Here is a 17,520-nt window from a genome sequence, read left to right as displayed (position 1 = left end):
GGTTACCGAGAACAACTGAGTGCTTTTAAAAGTGAAAATGACTAAATCCACAATTTCAGTCGGAGAAGAGACAGGTATTGAAGTAGTCAGCAGGGACTCCCTTTATATAGGAGTAACATTTCATTTACGGGCCCTCGATCTTTTGCCATACACTATGGCCCATAGAATTTGTTTTCCACTCTGAACACTTACAACTCTACGATTTGATAGTGAAAATAGTTTTTTAAAGAAACTCACTGGGTAAGGCAAAGTTGGGGGGAAGGCAATGCTTCTGATCATTATAAATGATTCCTTTCAGGGCTTTGTCATTTCCTCTCTGGTGATCCACGGTGGTCTGTGTCTCCAGTGCCCTAACTGTCCCAGAACTCTCTCCCATTGCTCTGTAGATTGAGCTCTGTGTCCAGCCCGTGTGGTGTAGTGACACTTCCAAAGCCTTTGTTCTGCATCTGTCCTACACGAGGCAGCGATTGGTGGCTTCCTCATATTCTCTGTCTTTCAACACAAAGCAGGTGGCAGGCACCTATGTTTACATTGTATCTTCCCGCGATGTACTAGGCTGACAAAGACAAGCAGGTTCTCTATTGAGACTTAACTGTATTTTTAGTTTTCATACACACTTATTTAATCTTTTTTATTGTACAGCAAGGTGCTCTAATATTCTATGAAATCTATTTAATAGAATTCTGAGTTTGACATTCATGGACATGATACATGTATTTTTTTAAGAAATAAGTATTGTGTAACACTATGGCATTGCTTCTGTAGCCAAAGTCTAGAAGTTTCTGGAACACTGACAGGTAAAGACTACCGTTATTCTGCCGCTGTATCCTGTTCCACCAGGCTGGTTTGCATTTTGTAAAGCCGTGTGGTCGAGCAGCGTGCCTAAGGTGGGCGCTGCAGGGCTGTGTCCACGGGGCAGTGTGCCTGGTCGGCCAAGCTGGGTCTGCAGCCCTGCCTGAAGTACCTTTGGAAACACTGTGCAACGTTACAGTAACTTATTGTGCTTTATAGGAGTCTGTCATGTATTGACTCTAAGATTGTATTTTGGTAATAAATTTTTTGTTAAAAACACTTGCCTCTGAGTTATTAACAAGAGGGTATATCCATTCTTATCTTGGAAATGTTGAGTTGATCACTTAGAAAGTTAGGTTTAGTTAATGAAGAACTTCCCAAGGGTTAGACTAAGGTTTGCGATCCTTCAGTAACTTGTTCAACAACTGCTGACAAGCATCAAATTGTTACACAAACATAACCGAAAATGCATTAGATTGTTTCGATGGTTTTAAAAATTCAATCTGATTTTGCGGCTTTTTTCCTTGCTACACAGTTCATTTTATCTTCCAAATCACATCCTTATGTTACACGCTTTAAATTCTGGTATAGTCGTGCTAATAACTAGCTCTGTCAATGACAGCAACGCCAAAGGTGACATAATGTGGTCACGCCTTGGGCATTTTGTGGTCTATAGCAGGTGTTTCTCACATTAGATTTGTTGGTTGGCAGGTGAAGCTAATATCGTCTAACTGTAGCCTCGGTCTGTTTGTCCGCTTGTACCCTGGCACCCTGGGCCACCTCAGCTCAAAGCATCCGAGGCCACATGTTCCTTCCAAACTGTAACCCCGTGTCCTGTTTCTCAAGGGGCAACACAATATGTCCCCTATCTTTCAAGAACCAAACCCCAACACGACACTGAACTTGAGGTCGGTTGTAGAAACCCCAGCGTAGAAGGAAGACCCAGGATGTGGCCAGAGGCACATGTGGCTGTTGGGTGCAGAAATAAAACGTGGATGCTGGAAGCGCACAGCTAAGTTTCGAAGACTTAGTACAAAAATGTAAAGTCTCGCTAATAGTTTTTTATATTGATTACATGCTGAAATGATATTTTAGATATTTTGGGTTAAATAAAACATTAAAATTAACTTCACTTGTTTCCATTGTTTTAGTGTAGCTACCATAAGATGTTAAGTTCCGTCTGTGGCTCACGCTGTGTGTCATGGACAGCGCTGGCATGAAAGGGGCTATGTGACAGCCCTTCAAGTCTACCTGCCCTCTGCGTTTGTAGACATCATTCTGTTGGCATACAGCGATGCCCGTTCAACACGTGTGGTCTGTGGCGATTTCTGCGGTACAACAGCAGCACTGAGAAGTGGCGGGTCACATGGCCCATGAGGCCCTGCTTATCGCCTACATATTTGATAGTAAGCAGCTCAATAGGGGAGCTCGATAGGGTTTGTATGTCAGAACCCACATGGCTGAGATGCCTGACCTGTGACTCCCCTGCTGTGTGTTGGCCTCGCAGTGCTGGAGGCGTCCTAAGGAGCACTATCTAACCACGAAGCCTGGCGACAGCGACACATTGGATGATTTCCTTGCTGATTTTTGTTCAGTCTGGGTACTCACTGTTTAATTTGTTTGCTTACAAAAGTAGACTGTAGTAGATCTTTCTTTGAATGAAGTTTCATTCTAGGCACCCCATATAAATTTTCACCATTACAGAAGAAAGCCACCAGCAGTGCTGTCTTCTGACTCCACAGCTCACCACATTCATACCAGTGTGTCACTTAATCCAGACAGCAGTAAGGCCGTTACATCCCAGTTTGCAGAACTGAATGTCAGACAGGTACTTCATGGTCACGCTGAGGTCCAAGGGCCAGAAGAAAGGACATGTGAAGACAGAGATTTGTTCACACAAACTGAGAATAACGAGTCCTTGACCGTGAGCTCAGAGCCAACTATTCCATCTCTCTGATTTCTCAGCTTTATCCTTTATTAAGGGAAAAATAATAATACAACTGTCCATGTCATTGCCACTGGCATCAGTAATAATGGTTTTTTAAACTGTTAGTAAAGTATGTCATCTTAAACGTGTACACATGGAAAGTTGTGACTGGGAGAGACCCTCAGCCAAACGAACAGGTTATTCACCGCTCGGGTCTTCCACGAGGCTTGGGACCATCCAGTGCACATCTGCACATTATCCTTTTTTCCATTTGTCATTTCACTAATTTCAGCGTCTATATTTCAGGAAGTGTGGCTGCATGTCCTGAAATAGGCACATCAATCCACGTCTTACTCTTTGTTTGTATCTGCAGTCCTATTTAAATTCAGTATTTGCAACCACAAAAGGTGTTAGAAAATACTATTTCAGGCTTCTGAGAGAATGTACAGCCGGACGTGCTTCAAATCATAAGCCGTGCTTATTTCTGGGCTTCTACAGCTAACATTCTGCAGAAATAGTCATGGCTGAATAATGAAGGAGTGGGAGCGATGGTTTCAAGGCCGTCACACAAAGCCTGGGCACAGCTGGCCAGGCAGCACCTCCTGTGAAGATGGTATCGGGCCATGTGGAGCGTCACCCCCAGGTGACTCAGGCTGAAATCAGGCTCTCACAGTGTGCCCAGTGTTTAAAACATACTGTGTAATAAGGAAACAAAGTGACTTCCTCACGGGAGAGCTGTCACCTGTCCCACGGCTGGGCTGGGGCACCGTCGGCTTCACCTGCTTTAACCTCTTAGGAGTCCAGTTGTCTGTTTTCTGAACCTAATACGGACCCCACAGAGCCCTGTGGATTAAATGAGATTGTCGAGCTCTGACCAGCTCTGGACACAGCTTGGTTCCAAGCCAGCTGATCTTGAGTGCGGCTTTCGGCCTTTTTTGAGCCTCGGCTGCTTCATCACAAAATCAGGTGGTCACACTCAAACGCTGAAAGGTTATGTGAAGATTCCCAGCCGTGTCTGTAAAGGGCCAGCCATCCAGGGGCTCAGACCGTGGCTGCTGTCACACTTGGGCATGAACCGAGAGGAGGGGGATTAAACTGCCCTTAGAAAGCATGGCGTCAACGCTTCTTATCACAACCTTAGTAAGGAACCTAAGAACCATGCTGGTTTGTGTTTTGAGGAAGGAGACTCAAAACAAACATATAAAAGAAGGCAACCTGGGATCAGGACCTACATACTGCATAGCATCTCCATCGCATCTGGACAGCTACCAGTCCAGGAGGAAGTGTCAAAACGTTACCTGTTACCATCATGCAAGTGTACATAACCAATCCCTCACACCTGTAAGCTGCAATTCAGGACTGTAACAGTGATGAGCTGGCAGCACTGGCCGGACGGGCCAAGGACAGAGGACCGCACTGGGCTTGTGGACACAGCCGCCAGCCCCATGGGAGCGAGCGCTGGGCTCTGGGTGGTGAGGGAAAGGCGGGGTCCTTAGGGAGGAAGGGCCTGCATGTTGCACAGTGTGCGGCGTCACACGCCAGCGCTCTGGCCATCTCACCAGGACAGCTGCATCTGCAGGACCGCTGCAGGCCAGACCCTGTGCCAGCCTCCACGTGCGGGTGGTGTCTTATGGGCTGGGGTGGCCGCCCTCAGTCCACCAGGTGTACTTCTGAGCAGGCAGGAGGATGGCAGAAGCAGTGTGGGTAACAAGTTGGCACTCAAGTTTCCCGTTGTCCTCGGGCCACTTCTTCACGAGGGTCCGTGGAACAAGGGAGCTCCGTGGCTGTAGGTCACCTGTAAGTCTATAAACCCAGAACTGTGTGGTTGGGAGTGAGCTCAAAGGACAAAAGCAAGCACCCGAACAAAACACACTGTACATGCACCCCAGAATGTCCCGGCTGCCTGCACCCATACCTCACAGTTGATACCCTCTGGGTTTGCTTTTTTTTTTAAAATTCAGGTGTACAATACAATGTAATAGTTAGACATGTACACCCCTCACAAAGGGATAACTCCTCCAATCTACTACTCCTCTGACATTGAATATAGCTTATAATTCCACTGACTCTATTCCCTATGCTGTACTCCACATCCCGTGACTGTGTGTGTGTAATTTAATTATAGTTGACATTCGATATTATTCAACTCCATGTGTACAAAGCAGTGGTCAAGCGTCTACACAGTCCATGAAGTGGTGTCCCTAATAAGACAGGTGCCCATCTGACACCCTACAAAATCTTTACAACATTATTGATTAGATTCCCCAAACTGTCTTTCATTTCCGCGTGACAATCCTGTGGATTTGCTTTTGAAATTGAAGAAGACACCAGACCTTACCTCCAGGGAAATTTGCATTTCCAAAGCACCTTTCAGCTGGTTTACTCACACTTAAACATTTACTGAGTTTCCAAAGGCCCCCCCATAAAACCTATCCAGTCAAGTTAAAACCTATCTGGTAAAACCTATCCAGTAAAGTTCCCAGATTTTAAAAAAGAAATGTATTTTTCCCATCAAGTAGGGGGAATCTTACAACAGGGAATCGGCACTTAGCCGCTGATCGCCTCTCGGGCTGGATGCGGACCCTTTGCTAATAATAACCGTTGTGACCCCACGAGTGCTGCTGTCACTCGTGGCCACTCCCACACACTGGCTGCACACAAGTTGCCCATGACTTGTGCTTTCAGAGTCTGATCGTCTGAGAAACCAACTAATGCAGGTGAAACAATACACATTCAACCCTGACCCTCCAAAGAAACTGCTGTCACGTGACTTGTGGTGGCCACGGCCAGTTGTTCCCCAAGTCATTGTTCTCTCCCAGCAGCAGAACGTTTGCTGGCATGCACAGCTAGACCATTTCCCAGTGTCCCTCACAGCGAGGTGAGGCAGCCCGGCCACGTTATGCTAATGGGATGGAGGGGAAGTGACGTGAAATTTCTGGGGCGCCCTTGACATTAAGGGTCCCCCTTCTGTCTTTGCTGCTGTGTGTCCTGTGAGTGTGGTGATGAGCCATCGCTGACCACAGGGAGTTGTCGGAGGGGGCAACTGCTCCCACATATCAGAGCATTCAATAAAGAAACAGTGATGTGAACAGTGGGACTGTTGCATACTCGTTCTTTGTAATATCATTGAAACATAACAGTTTGCAAACAGGTCATATACACACAGGAATCCGTATGTGATACAGGTGATCCAAATCACTAAGGTAAGAATGATGGTGGGACGACTGATGATGCAGTTACAAACAGGTCACGTCGGATCTCCACCTCCGCCCATTTTAAAAAGATGCAACATTTTTTTAAACTAGAAGAAAGTATTTAAAAATGTTTACAGTGTTGGGATGGGAAAGGTTTTCCTATGCCTGGTGGGGAAACCCTGAAGCTATAGAGGGAAGAGGACAGATCTAACAACATGAAGATGGGAAACTGCCAAGCGAAAGATGAGGAAGAAGTGTCTGCAAGCTATGTGACCAAAGTGCTATCCACAGTCTGCATAAGTTCTTCAGATCACGTCAAGCTGGCCAAAGAGCACTAAGAAAGCACAGCAAAAGACACATGAACAGCCAATACACCCCTGATGTCTGTCTGCACCCACTGATATGTTTAAAATCGTACATCATTTGTCATCTAAGATTGGCAAAGACTAAAAATACCCACTGTTGGCAAGAATGTGGAGAAATCAGCCCTGTAATGCACAGTGGAAGAAGTGTAAAGTCATAGATTTTTAACCTTTTTGGAATGTAGTTTGCCAGTGTTTATCATCTTCAAGTATGAGTTCTAGCAATTCTATTTCTAGAAATATATTCTAAAGAATCCACAAATATCAGGATATTCTCTACATTGCTTCTAACAGGATAAAACTAGAAACGGGCTAAATGTCGCATTAGAGGAGACCAGTTAAACAAATGATGATACACCCACACTGTATTGGGTTCTTATCACTGTACTGACTACCTATCATTGTACAATAACATTGGACCCAAACTTAGTGGCTTCAAACAATTATCCTCACCATTTCAGGCTCAAGATTTCTTGAGGCTGCCCTCACTGACAGCTGCCCTGGAGCTGGCAAAGCATCCTCCCAGGTGGGTCACTCCGGTGGCGAGGTGTCTCTGGCTGCTGCCCATATAGCCTCCCCCACAGGCAGTTAGTGTCCTCTGGAACACGGTGACTGGCATCCCCCTGAGTGAGCAATTCAAGAGCGGCCAAGGCTGAAGCTGGGACGACTTTTAGGACCTCGCCCCGTAAGTCCCACAATCTCACTTCCACATGTTCTATCAATCACATAGAACATGTTGCTCTAAATCAGGGAAAGGGGGGTATATGAGGGTGTAAACCGGGCAGCAGGGATCATTTAAGCTGAAATTCAAGGGCTGAATAGTAGTTACATCAGGTAAACAGCGCAGGGAGACCACTTCTAAAACCTCTGAAGGACATTTATGAACAGGAAGCAGAGATGAGGTTGGAGCGGTAATGGAGCCTGGCTCCTGGCAGCACTTGGCGAGCGCTCTGAAGGAGCTTGGTTTTCATATAAAGCTCGTAAGCCACGAGAGTGTATTTAGATATCTGGCTACTACATGGAAGGTGGGTTGAGTGGAGCAGGATGCGGACAGGAATGCAGTGAGGTAATCAGTCAGGAGGCTATTGAAAGGACCAGACAAGAAATGGTAACTTGGATCAGGTTGGTGACAACAGAGACGGGAGAAAGTTGGGCACATTCTGAGATATTTAGGAATAAACCCAACAGGACTCAATCTTTGACTGGACATACGTGGATCACACAGTAGGAAAGACTCAAGTTTGGCTCCCAGGGCTGGGGGATTTGAAACAGTTCAATTTTCAACAAATTGCTTTCAAGGTGCTTGCACACATGGAAATGTCCAATAGGCAGTGGACATAGGGAACCTGGAGGTCTGGGGATAGGCCTGGACATAGGAAAAACTATGAGTCATCAGAGTATCAGTGAAAATTGGAGCCATGAGCCAGAGAACCATTGATTTCTAAGAGGAAGAGGAACTTGCAAGAGACTGCCAAGGTCAGGCGGACAGGAGGAACACGGCCGCGTCTGCCGTTGTAGAAGACAGGATTCCAACTCGCACAACTATTTCCGTCGTCTTCGTGTGAAAGAAGGACTGTAACTACCAAGCCACGCACCTAACACTGGGCATCGCACATCAGACAGGAAACGCCAGGGGAGAGGAGGCGCTCTGCTCGTGGCCCCAAGGCAAGACGCCCTGCTCGGAAGGGCGTGCACAGCGTCAGTGGCTCCCCCAGGGGTGACGTACATACACACACCCCGAGGATCCTGGGAAAACGCACGTTCTGGCTCAGTGGGTGTCGGGGAAGCGTGAGACCTGCGTCTATTCTACACGGAGGCCCCGGGGAACGGGGAACACCTGGGCGGCTGGTCCACTGACCGCTGACCATAGGAAAGCACGGCTTACCTACTGCTGGAGGCCACCTGGGCTTCACAACATCATGCAAACAAGCATCCCTGCGCCCCACTGCCGTCCGGTCCGTGACCAGGGCTCACGTGTCACCCCCAGGGCTGCTGGGTCCCCGCCAAGGACTCCTCTTCGCTGAGTTGCTCGTGCCGGAGCCTCACGGTGCCTACGTCTGAGTCTCAGAGCTGTGCCTTGCTTAGTAAAGCCGCCTCCTAATAAACAGCACAGGCAGCTGGCAGGGAGTCCTGTTTACTGAAGGGACGCACATTCCCCGCCCCCGACGCCCAGTGAGACAATCTAAGAAGACCCCTGCACAAGGAGGGGATGTGGGCGTACGGAGGAATCCGTTCGCGTGTGGACCTGGGCAGCACGGAAGGTGTCTTACGTAAGGCACCTCCACGTGAAACAGGAAGGCTGTAAAAATACGGTCCCCGCTCTCAAATCTGGAACACGCAAGACGACGCGAACGGCCAGGCTGAAGCGTGACAGCGCCATCTGAAGGCCCAGCTCATATTTATTAACGCCGCCCAGCAGACACCTCCGTGCTTTCGCACAGAACGCGTGCCTGTTAACGGCGACAGCCACACAGAGGACATCCACGAGGTGACCGGGAGGGGCGTCCTGGGGGAAGGACTTCCGTGCTGGGCGGCACGGATGCGCAGCGTTCTCAGGGCGAGGACCCGAGCGCCACGCCGGCTCAGCTGGGACCGCACAGACTCACGCCCTCAGCGTGGGGACGGGGACGGCGGAGACCGACGAAGAAGGAAACGGCCCAACACTAAGGGGTCTGGAGCAGCGAAGGCGGCCGCGGGCTCTGCCAACGGCGGTCAGTGACCTCCAGCACGCACGCGCGCAAACCCGGGTGCTGGGGCCCGGGCGGAGCCGCGGGGGACGTCCGTGTGCTCCGACAGCGCGGGGACAAGAGGGCCCGGGGGCGCGGCCGAAGGAGCAGGCACCCTCGCTCCGCCCCGAGCCGCCCTCCCGCCCCTGCAGGGGTAGTGAGCGGAAGTGCGCCGCTTCCTTCCGGCCGGGGCAGCACGAGACAGGGCGGGGAATCGAGAGGGGGCGGGGTCTGCGCTGACGGACGGCTCCCCGAACCTATGGGCGCGGCCGCAGCGGCCCGGCCTCCCCGACGCGCCCCTTTCCGGGCCGCTGACGCCCCCAGGCCGCATTTCCCGGACCGGCGCGAAGACGACCGAGGCGCAGGTCTGGGGCGGAGGGGGCGGGCGCGGGCGGCTGGCGAGCCGCTGGCTGAGGGCGGGCCTGCTGGAGTTCGGCCGCCGCGGCCACGCGTGTACGGAGCCGGCCGGACCAAGTCCTGAGCTCGGCGCCGGCCTGGGGCGGAAGGTGGGCTGCGGGCCGAGTCCCGCGCCCGCTGCCCGGCCCCTTCGCACACATGAACGTGCAGGTCGTTTAATTTGACTGGAAGCTTGTTTCGTGGTTCGCGCGGTTGTCGCAGTGCCGCCACCGTAGGCGTTAAGTGTGTGTCCCCGCTCCCTTGGTGCCTGGGTGGCCGCTGGGGGGCGCCGCCCGCGCGAGGTGACTCGGCTGCTGGGAGACTCGGTTCTCAGTGCTCGCGCCTCCGCCTGTTTGGCGGCTCACGTTTTTTGAGTGAATGAATGAATGACATAATGTTGGCTGCTTGGTTCTTTTACACAGAGCAGGTTGTTTACCTTTAGGAATTAAGCTGCCCAAACCACCGTGGCCGGCACCGGTCACATTTAATAAGTAACTGGGGAGGCCGGTGTGTGGGGGGGGCCCGTGGCTCGCTCTCTGCCGCCGCCCCGCCTCCCACGGCTCCTGCTCCGTTTCCACTGCTGCTCCGGCGCGCCAGCTGCCGTCACCTCAGGCGTCCCCAGAGCTTCCAGGGGGTATGGTTTAAACCGCGCTGGCGTTCAAGTCCACATACCTGACACAAAGCCGTATTTCAGTGCTTCACAATCAGGCTAGCAGCACATTTACTACTGAAGACCTTCCCCGTGGCTTGGACCTGTAGAAAATAATGCAAAACCACATAATTACAAATGGCACGGTGGGTGACGGATGGCTCAGGAAGGGAGGTCAGCAGGGGCTGCCCGTCCCAAGGAAAGGCTTCGTGGGCGGGGTTGCGCTGGGCAGGGCTGCTCGGCAGCGACACGCGCTGCCTCCTGAGCAGGCGCTGCATCGACACGCCGCGTAGTCCTGAGAGCAGCCTTGGAGGCCGGGCGTGCTGAGCGAGGGCCCACGGCCCGAGCAGAGTCACTTCAGCAGAGTGTGTGGGGGCAAGAGGGGACTGGCTTACGGACGGCGGTTCACTTCCGTGTTGTTTGTAGGAGTGGGTGGAAGAACAATGCACGCGAGGCTTTGACATCATGAACACCATCAGGCAAAGAAAAGGAATAAAAAACACAGAAGTTTCTGAGGATTATGCAGCACAAGAAGAAAATGTGAAGTTGGAACACAAATTGCCATCTGGTAGGTGATTTCAATGAAAGCAGCATTTGCGATGGCTTTTATTTCTGTGTATTAAAATATCACTCCCATAGGATAAAAATTCAGTGACATCTCACGGTTGAGGAAATTGTTCTCATACCCCAATGTTTTAGTTTCACAGATGATTTGATTGCGATTTGATAATATTGGTTTTACAGTTATGATTAGATAAGAGATGACAGAGCTCTGATTAGAAGCCCTTGCTTCTCAGCTGTTGTTCAGTGACTGATGGTTGTAAATCTGATCCTTTCACTTTCTAGAATAGTGCTCTCCCCATTTTCTTTGTGTATGCTGTTCAGACAGACAGCCTTACTTCAGGGAGTTCCTCATTTCATCAAAATATTGAAAGGTGAACCAAACATTTTTTTATTCTTTATTTTCAGTCAAATTCCTGAAATTTTATCCTTTACTTTTTTTTTTTTTTGGTGGGAAAAGTGGTCAGACTTTGGTTAAGTTTTTAATATAATGCTGAAGATGCCTGCTAAGCCATACATTCACATGTCATTAATTACCAACTTTTTGCCTCCAGTTTTAACTAAACATGGTTAAGATTTTTAAAAGTGAGCATGAAAAACTACATTTATGTTAGTTGTAGCCATGTCGATTCTTACAGACAGAGCTAGTAATTCGGGGGAGCAGTTTATAAAATAAAAGTAATCTGTGTTGAGAAGTCAGGCCATGCAACTCAGCCATTGACAATGTCAGACAAGACGGAGTATTTTCTGAAGACCTCATTCATGCAAATTCAAGTTTGGTTTTCTTAAATTAAAACATAACTTTGAGGGTTGTTCATTTCACCGAAGCAGGATTTATTTACATCAGAAAAAAAAAACCCTGAAAACTAAAGAAAAGCAAAAAAGAAGGAAAACGTAGCCATTCTGAGACTGGTACCCAGAACACCTTATCTTGGCCTGTAAATGTTCTCCGCAGTGCGTCCCTTCCAGGCATTCCTATGTGGTTCTACAAAGCTGCTGTGCTACATGCTTGGTAACATCTGTGTTCCTCCCGTTATGTGATGAACATAAGTCAGTCGATGCATATCAAAATATGGTCATTGTGTGGCTATCGCATGATTTATTTCACTAATTCCATGTTAAATAATTAGACGTTTTCTTTTAACCTTTTATGTATACAAACAACTGTGGTAAATATTGTTGTGGCCAAATGTTTGTTTAAAACTTTAATTATTTGGGGGGTAGTGTATGCCTAGATTTCAAGTTATTGGTCAAATAGTAACTGGACCACAAATTGTAAGTATACTGTTTATATCCTAGACACGCAGCCCATTTATTCTCCATGTAACAAACCTCGTAGTTACACTACAGTTACTGAACTGCAGACACAGGCTCCAGGCATTAGATGAATGAGATGATGAACTTGTCAAGAAACTCACTTTCTATTAGTAATTGCGGTTTTGCCATTATTTTTAATCTTTTAAACCGCAATTACTTTTGCACCAACCTAATAGTTGGCAGGATAGACTCATGAGAAGTAGGTCCAATGGGAAAAGCTGTAATAAGTGTATGAAAACGGGTCTGTGGGATAACAGGCAGTGCCCCTGACTGCTGGGGACACAGACACTCCCCCAGTGACACGCAGGTGGGACTTAACTTACCTGAGAGTCTGGAGGAAGACTGTTAAATTCTTTACTAGCTTAGTTATAATATTTATCTGTTTTGTTTTTCTAAAAGGTGGTTCCAGTAGAAGACTATGGGAGACTCTGTCATTTACACTTGGTGGAACCATTGCCCTTTGTGTTGGAGTCCTTACGTCTGTCTACCTGGCCACCTTACATGAAAATGACTTATGGTTTTCTAACATTAAGGTATGGGGTTTCCGCGACCATTGATGGTTTACTCTTTGGGGTGTCCAGTCGGTAGCCACATAGGTGAATGACCAGCAGTTTTGTTATAAAGCTTCCACTCTTAAAAGATTTGGCTATGAAGTAAAAAGATTTAGTGAGATTAAAGTAACATCAGAGTTATTATAATCAAGTGAGTTTCCTTATTTTCATTACGTAGCCCATTTATGCAGCAGTTACTCTTCAAACTGAGTTGTGAGGTTGGTGCCAGAGGCCATGAGGAGTGTTTTTCTGAAAGAATCAGATACAAGAGAGTCCTACCACGTATATTGGGTAGAGAATTACTTGTAGAACTTGATTATGTGTATGTATGTACAAATTTGGTCACAGTATAAACATTTTTCTTCTGTTGGTCACAGTAAAAACACAAAAAGGAGAGAAGCTCGAAAGCCACTGCTCTAAACTGTGGAGTCGTAACCTGGTTCCACAGGTGACAGTTGTGTGTTCACACCTTTCTAGCTGTAGCTGCAGTGGGTGGGGCGAGCCATAATTTTTCTGGACAAAGGAGCCATAATTTTCAAGAGGGTTTGTGACATTTTAAATCAGTTTCCTGTTGTCTTCTTTTTCTCTTTCTCTTTAAACATTTCTAGATGTCTTTTAATTTGGCATTGTTTTCAGAACGAGTACAGCATGCAAGGAAACTTACAGATGGCCAGTGTTTTTCATCTAAATATACCTTGTTTTTAGATCTGAAATGCCATGGTCTTTGACCTTATCTACTACCATGGCTTATGACAGTAAAATTCACCTTGAAAGGTCAAAGATTTATCACCCATGAGAATATTCAAGAGGACCAGCACAGCATCTAAGGACAGTTCCCAGAAGGCTTTCCAGAGTTCCTGGACCTTTGGCTCCCTTGTTGGGTGAAGTCTCCAAAGGAGACAACTTCAAATGACAAACGTAATTTCTACAAATAACTTCTAGTTGCTTATTTTAAAAACCTGCCATATTACTTCAGAGGCACAGCATATATCTCTATATCTTTATACAAATCATCATGATACCAAACAATAATAAGTTTTGTCCGTCAGTGAGTGGTTGGTAGTTTTTCTTGTCAAGAAAAATTTTACTTACCTGTATCTCTTTAAAATGAGTGCTTATAAATAGATTCCCTAGAATTAAGCAATTTAATGCTTACTTATTAACACAAGTATTTTCAACAAAGGCTCAAATATCCCTGTGTGGGCATATAGCTGAAAATAAATGCTAGTGACTGTGTAGCAGGAGACATGCTGAAAGAGATCACGCAACCTAATTTTAAACGATAAGTTCAGTTCTTTAACTTAAAGCTCACAAATGGCCTTGCTGGCATCCTCAGGTGGGTAAGTACTCCCATCATCAGGAAACCTGGACATCCTGGATCTTGACTCGTGCCAGGTGAAGGACGTCATCATGCTTTTGCCTGGTGTTTATCGAGCACCTGTTCTGTGGGTAGCACTGATTTAGACACTGTGGGGACATGGAAGAAATAACAGGCTCTGGCTGTGCCTGCAGACTTTCCAGTATGATAAATTAATGCAGTAAATGTGTGTTAAGCACCTGCAATGTGCCAGCAGGACTGTTCTCAGTGGTAGCAGTGCGCCGAATAAGACAAGCCCCTGTCTCCGAGGAGCTCACCCTTGAGGACACAGGCCACTACAGCACTTTTAAAATCAGCACTGCGATGGCATGAGAGTATTGTGGGAGCGGGCACATGGGAAGCGGGGCCTGACCCGGTGTTAGAGGACTAGGGAAAGTTTTATGGAGGACGTGATGGTCAATAAGACCTGGAGGATGAGAAGGGTGAACAGGGCAAATTGGAGAGGACAAGCGAGTGTCGTAGGGAGGGGACATGTACAGGAAATTCGGGAGGCGAGACAGCCTCCCTGACCTGTCCTTACTAGCCGCCCCTTCCTCCCTTCCTTCCTCCCTCCACTCACACTGCACTGCCTCCTCACTGCTCTTCAGGGGGTGTGCGCTCTTCTGTCTGCCCAGCGGGCTCTTACCCGCGGCTCACTGCCTACCTCTCAGGTCTCTGTTCACTTGTCAGTGAGGCCCTCCCTGCTCACCTTCCCTCTTCTTCACTTTACCTGTTGTATTTCGCTTCTGGACTTTAGATTATAAACTCCATAAAAGCAGACACTTGTCTCTTGTTCCCTGCTGAACTTCCCAGCAGACGAGTGGTTGTCCCTTGTTGGTCAGTAGTATTTGTTGAATGAATGAATTCATGAATGAATGAATGAAGTGGATAGATTGGAGGACAGAGAGACCAATTAGAAGCACAGAATCCAATGGGGAGGCTAGTTGAATAGTTCAGGCAAAGGTTAATCATTGTTTCTAATTGATACCTGTCTTGAAGTCATTTTCCTTTTTAACAAACGCATTGTTCTTTCTCAGTGAGACAAAAACCTGTTGGGATCTAGGTCTAAACCTTCATACCTTTTTGTCTGCCCAGCAAGTGACTGTTCGGTGATATGGAAAGATGATTCTCATTTGGCTGAACACACTCAAACCACTCGACTTTAGTGTTTTTTCGTTCTGCTGACATTGTCACTGCTACTCTCTTACTTATTTGACATTACAGAATTTGTACGTCTTCCCATTGAATAGCCTGGCAATGCTAGGAGCTTTTAGAGTAAGTGGGTTAGTCCACGAGTGGTAGCGGTGGCAGTAACAGGCCCAATGGAAGACCTGTTACTCCAGCAGGGGTCTAAGCAGTCATCTCGAGCTTGGCCACTCAGCCAAGCCGTGTCACAGCTCAGCCAAGTTGAGCACGTGACTTTTAGCCGGCCAGGACACCACGTATGTGCCGCAGCCGTGGTCCCCAGCGCTGCATTATAGGATAGTGTCTCTTTGTGCGCTGCTGTGTCTTCGTGAGCTGATGTGTTGGCCTAGTTCTGAAACAGACATGTTTATAAAGTCAGCCTCTCTGTGGCTCCCTCACTACCCACAGCCTGGTTATTTTCGGGGCAGTTTTTACAAACAGAAGTTATGTACATGAGATTGGAAAAAACTGATGGCATGTTTCCTTTGCGCATTTGGTGTCATTTGTCTGACGGACTTGTTACCCTTTGTGTTGCCAAGGACGGCAGTCGCTCACATGAGCAGTCTTCTTTTCTTGGTGCTTTTCCTTTTGGCGCCGTGGTTCAGTTACTACAAAACTGCTGCTGATGTGGTTTAGCGGCACAATTCCTTAAAAGTGCGATTCTTTTGTCTTCCCACCTATTTGTGTTATTGTCTTTAGGGCTATTTTCATGGTTTGCATGGCCTTCGCTGAGGGACAACAGGAGGTGTCTGTCTGTTTTGCATTATTCAGACAGTAACTTCTCCTGGTGTACATTTTCATTGGCACCATCCACCAGGCAAAGTATAAATTTCTGTAAAACTGGAAAAGTGTTTGAATGAGTAAAGCAGATGTTTTCTTAGCAGGAAGCAGATGTAAAACTTGCAAGTGTCTGTCTGATAAAGTACAGTGTTTGGTTCTGTCCAGCTGGTGCCGAGCTCAGCAGTTCATCGTGTCTGCGCTTATTTCTGCGTGTATTTTTACTAATTGGGACCCTCGGTCTGCACAGGCTGGGTATTAGGGGACGGGGCACACAGCTCCTGCTGTGAGTCCTGGGGGCAGCACTCTTCTACTTGCCCATCTGTGTGAAGTCGGCCTTTACTGATCAGAACTCCCTCCCTGTGAGTGACGGATGGCTCTCCAGTTGGTTTGAGGGTGTAGGGTGGGAGTTAGAATGTCCCACTGAAGGCAGCCAGCCATGCTTTGAACACTTTCAGGCAGCTGGAGAGAAAAAAAGCAATGTAATTAAATGTAACATTTCTTCTTTATTTGCACCAAAGGAAGGAAGCTAATGTTTGCTTGATTAACTGTCAATTCACAGCCTCTGTGGTTACTTGACCAAGTAGGAGTCTGAATATTCTAGAAAGGAGTGATACCAGTTTACTCTTATGTTATCAAAAGCAATAGAACCATTTTTCTCACAGGTTAAAGATGAATGGATTAACATGACTGCTAAGAGTTGCCTTTACTGCTGTGAAAGATACATCACAAATCAGAAGCAAGTGTAAAAGCCAAAAGAGCAACGTGGTTTTGTATTGCCCTTTGTAGGAGGCAAATGTGCTGATGTGATAGAACATAATAGTTTGTTTTTCAAGGTCAAAATCGGATATTTACATTCTTAGATAATTGAATATTTCTTCACTGCCTTATTCATGTATTTATAAAAACTTTTTTTTAAGGATAGGAGAAATATTTAAAAAGTAAAAGAAAAAAATAATTTCCAGGTCTGATGATAAATAGCATGAGTGGATCTTTTAAGGAAATATTTATTACTATTTGAAAAATATTTGGAGGTGGGGGAAATAAAGGATGTGCTAAAAGAAGTTTATCCGCTGGAAAGTAAGACGGATGGTTTTATCGTCTACCCCCAGCAATGTTGTGTTTGTGGAAGATGGATCTGCTGTCATAGTAAAAAAAAAATAGATGGAAATACCTTTCTGACAGTGTGTTACAGATTCTAGAACCTGGTTTTTTGAACATCGGTGTCAAGGCACCTGTGAGGACATAGGCCATAATTCTTTGTTCACCTGGACTGTTTCATGTGTGTGAGATACTGGGTCTAAGGGTATTCACAGCATGAGTGCAGAAGTCTGCCCCACCCCAGTACCAGTTGCCTGCATATTTTACGTTAATGTTTTAAATTTTATAAAAGCAACTTACAACCAAATTGACTAATAGCTATTGCTTTAAATTTTCAATTCTTCTGGAGTGGCTTGTTAGCTCCCTTGGTTAGAGTGTGGTGCTGATAACACCAAGGTTGCCGATCCCCACATGGGCCACTGTGAGCTGCGCCCTCCTTAAAAAATAATAATAATAGTAATGATAATAAAACTAAAAGGCATCTTTAAAAAATAATTTTTTTCAGTTCTTCTAAAAGTTAATGTTTGTGTAAAAGCAGTTTAAATTTCTTGTATCCATTTTCCTACCTGAACATCTTTCCACTTATTGAAGTAAAAGCCACATGTAAAAGATGTACCACATCTCA

The 17,520-nt window shown here is 46.8% G+C and overlaps 1 protein-coding gene and 1 long non-coding RNA gene across 3 annotated transcripts in view; one reads left to right on the top strand and one right to left on the bottom strand.

The window, feature by feature from the left end:
* Positions 1–4: 4 nt before the first annotated feature.
* LOC117034397 (uncharacterized) lies at positions 5–8,516 on the bottom strand. Its single transcript, XR_004425084.1, has 3 exons — positions 8,161–8,516; positions 6,729–6,898; positions 5–4,522 (listed from the first exon to the last, which is right to left on the bottom strand). It is a non-coding gene; the product is annotated as an uncharacterized LOC117034397 (long non-coding RNA).
* Positions 8,517–8,833: 317 nt separating this feature from the next.
* Positions 8,834–17,520, top strand: part of DPY19L3 (dpy-19 like C-mannosyltransferase 3) — a 40,394-nt gene continuing 31,707 nt past the window's right edge. The window contains exons 1-3 of one of the 2 annotated variants that reach the window (XM_033127242.1): positions 8,834–8,986; positions 10,473–10,614; positions 12,324–12,457. In XM_033127242.1, the coding sequence (XP_032983133.1) occupies positions 10,512–10,614; positions 12,324–12,457 (237 nt within the window). In that variant the 5' untranslated portion in view covers positions 8,834–8,986; positions 10,473–10,511. Of the gene's footprint in view, positions 8,987–9,257; positions 9,367–10,472; positions 10,615–12,323; positions 12,458–17,520 lie in introns of those variants that run through there. The other variant, XM_033127241.1, reaches the window with a different exon arrangement.

The sequence above is a fragment of the Rhinolophus ferrumequinum genome, chromosome 15 (genome assembly GCF_004115265.2).
Source record: "Rhinolophus ferrumequinum isolate MPI-CBG mRhiFer1 chromosome 15, mRhiFer1_v1.p, whole genome shotgun sequence".
Lineage (NCBI taxonomy): Eukaryota > Metazoa > Chordata > Mammalia > Chiroptera > Rhinolophidae > Rhinolophus > Rhinolophus ferrumequinum.
The sequence above is the reverse complement of the archived record's forward strand: the minus strand, read 5'-3'. Positions and strand labels throughout refer to the sequence as shown.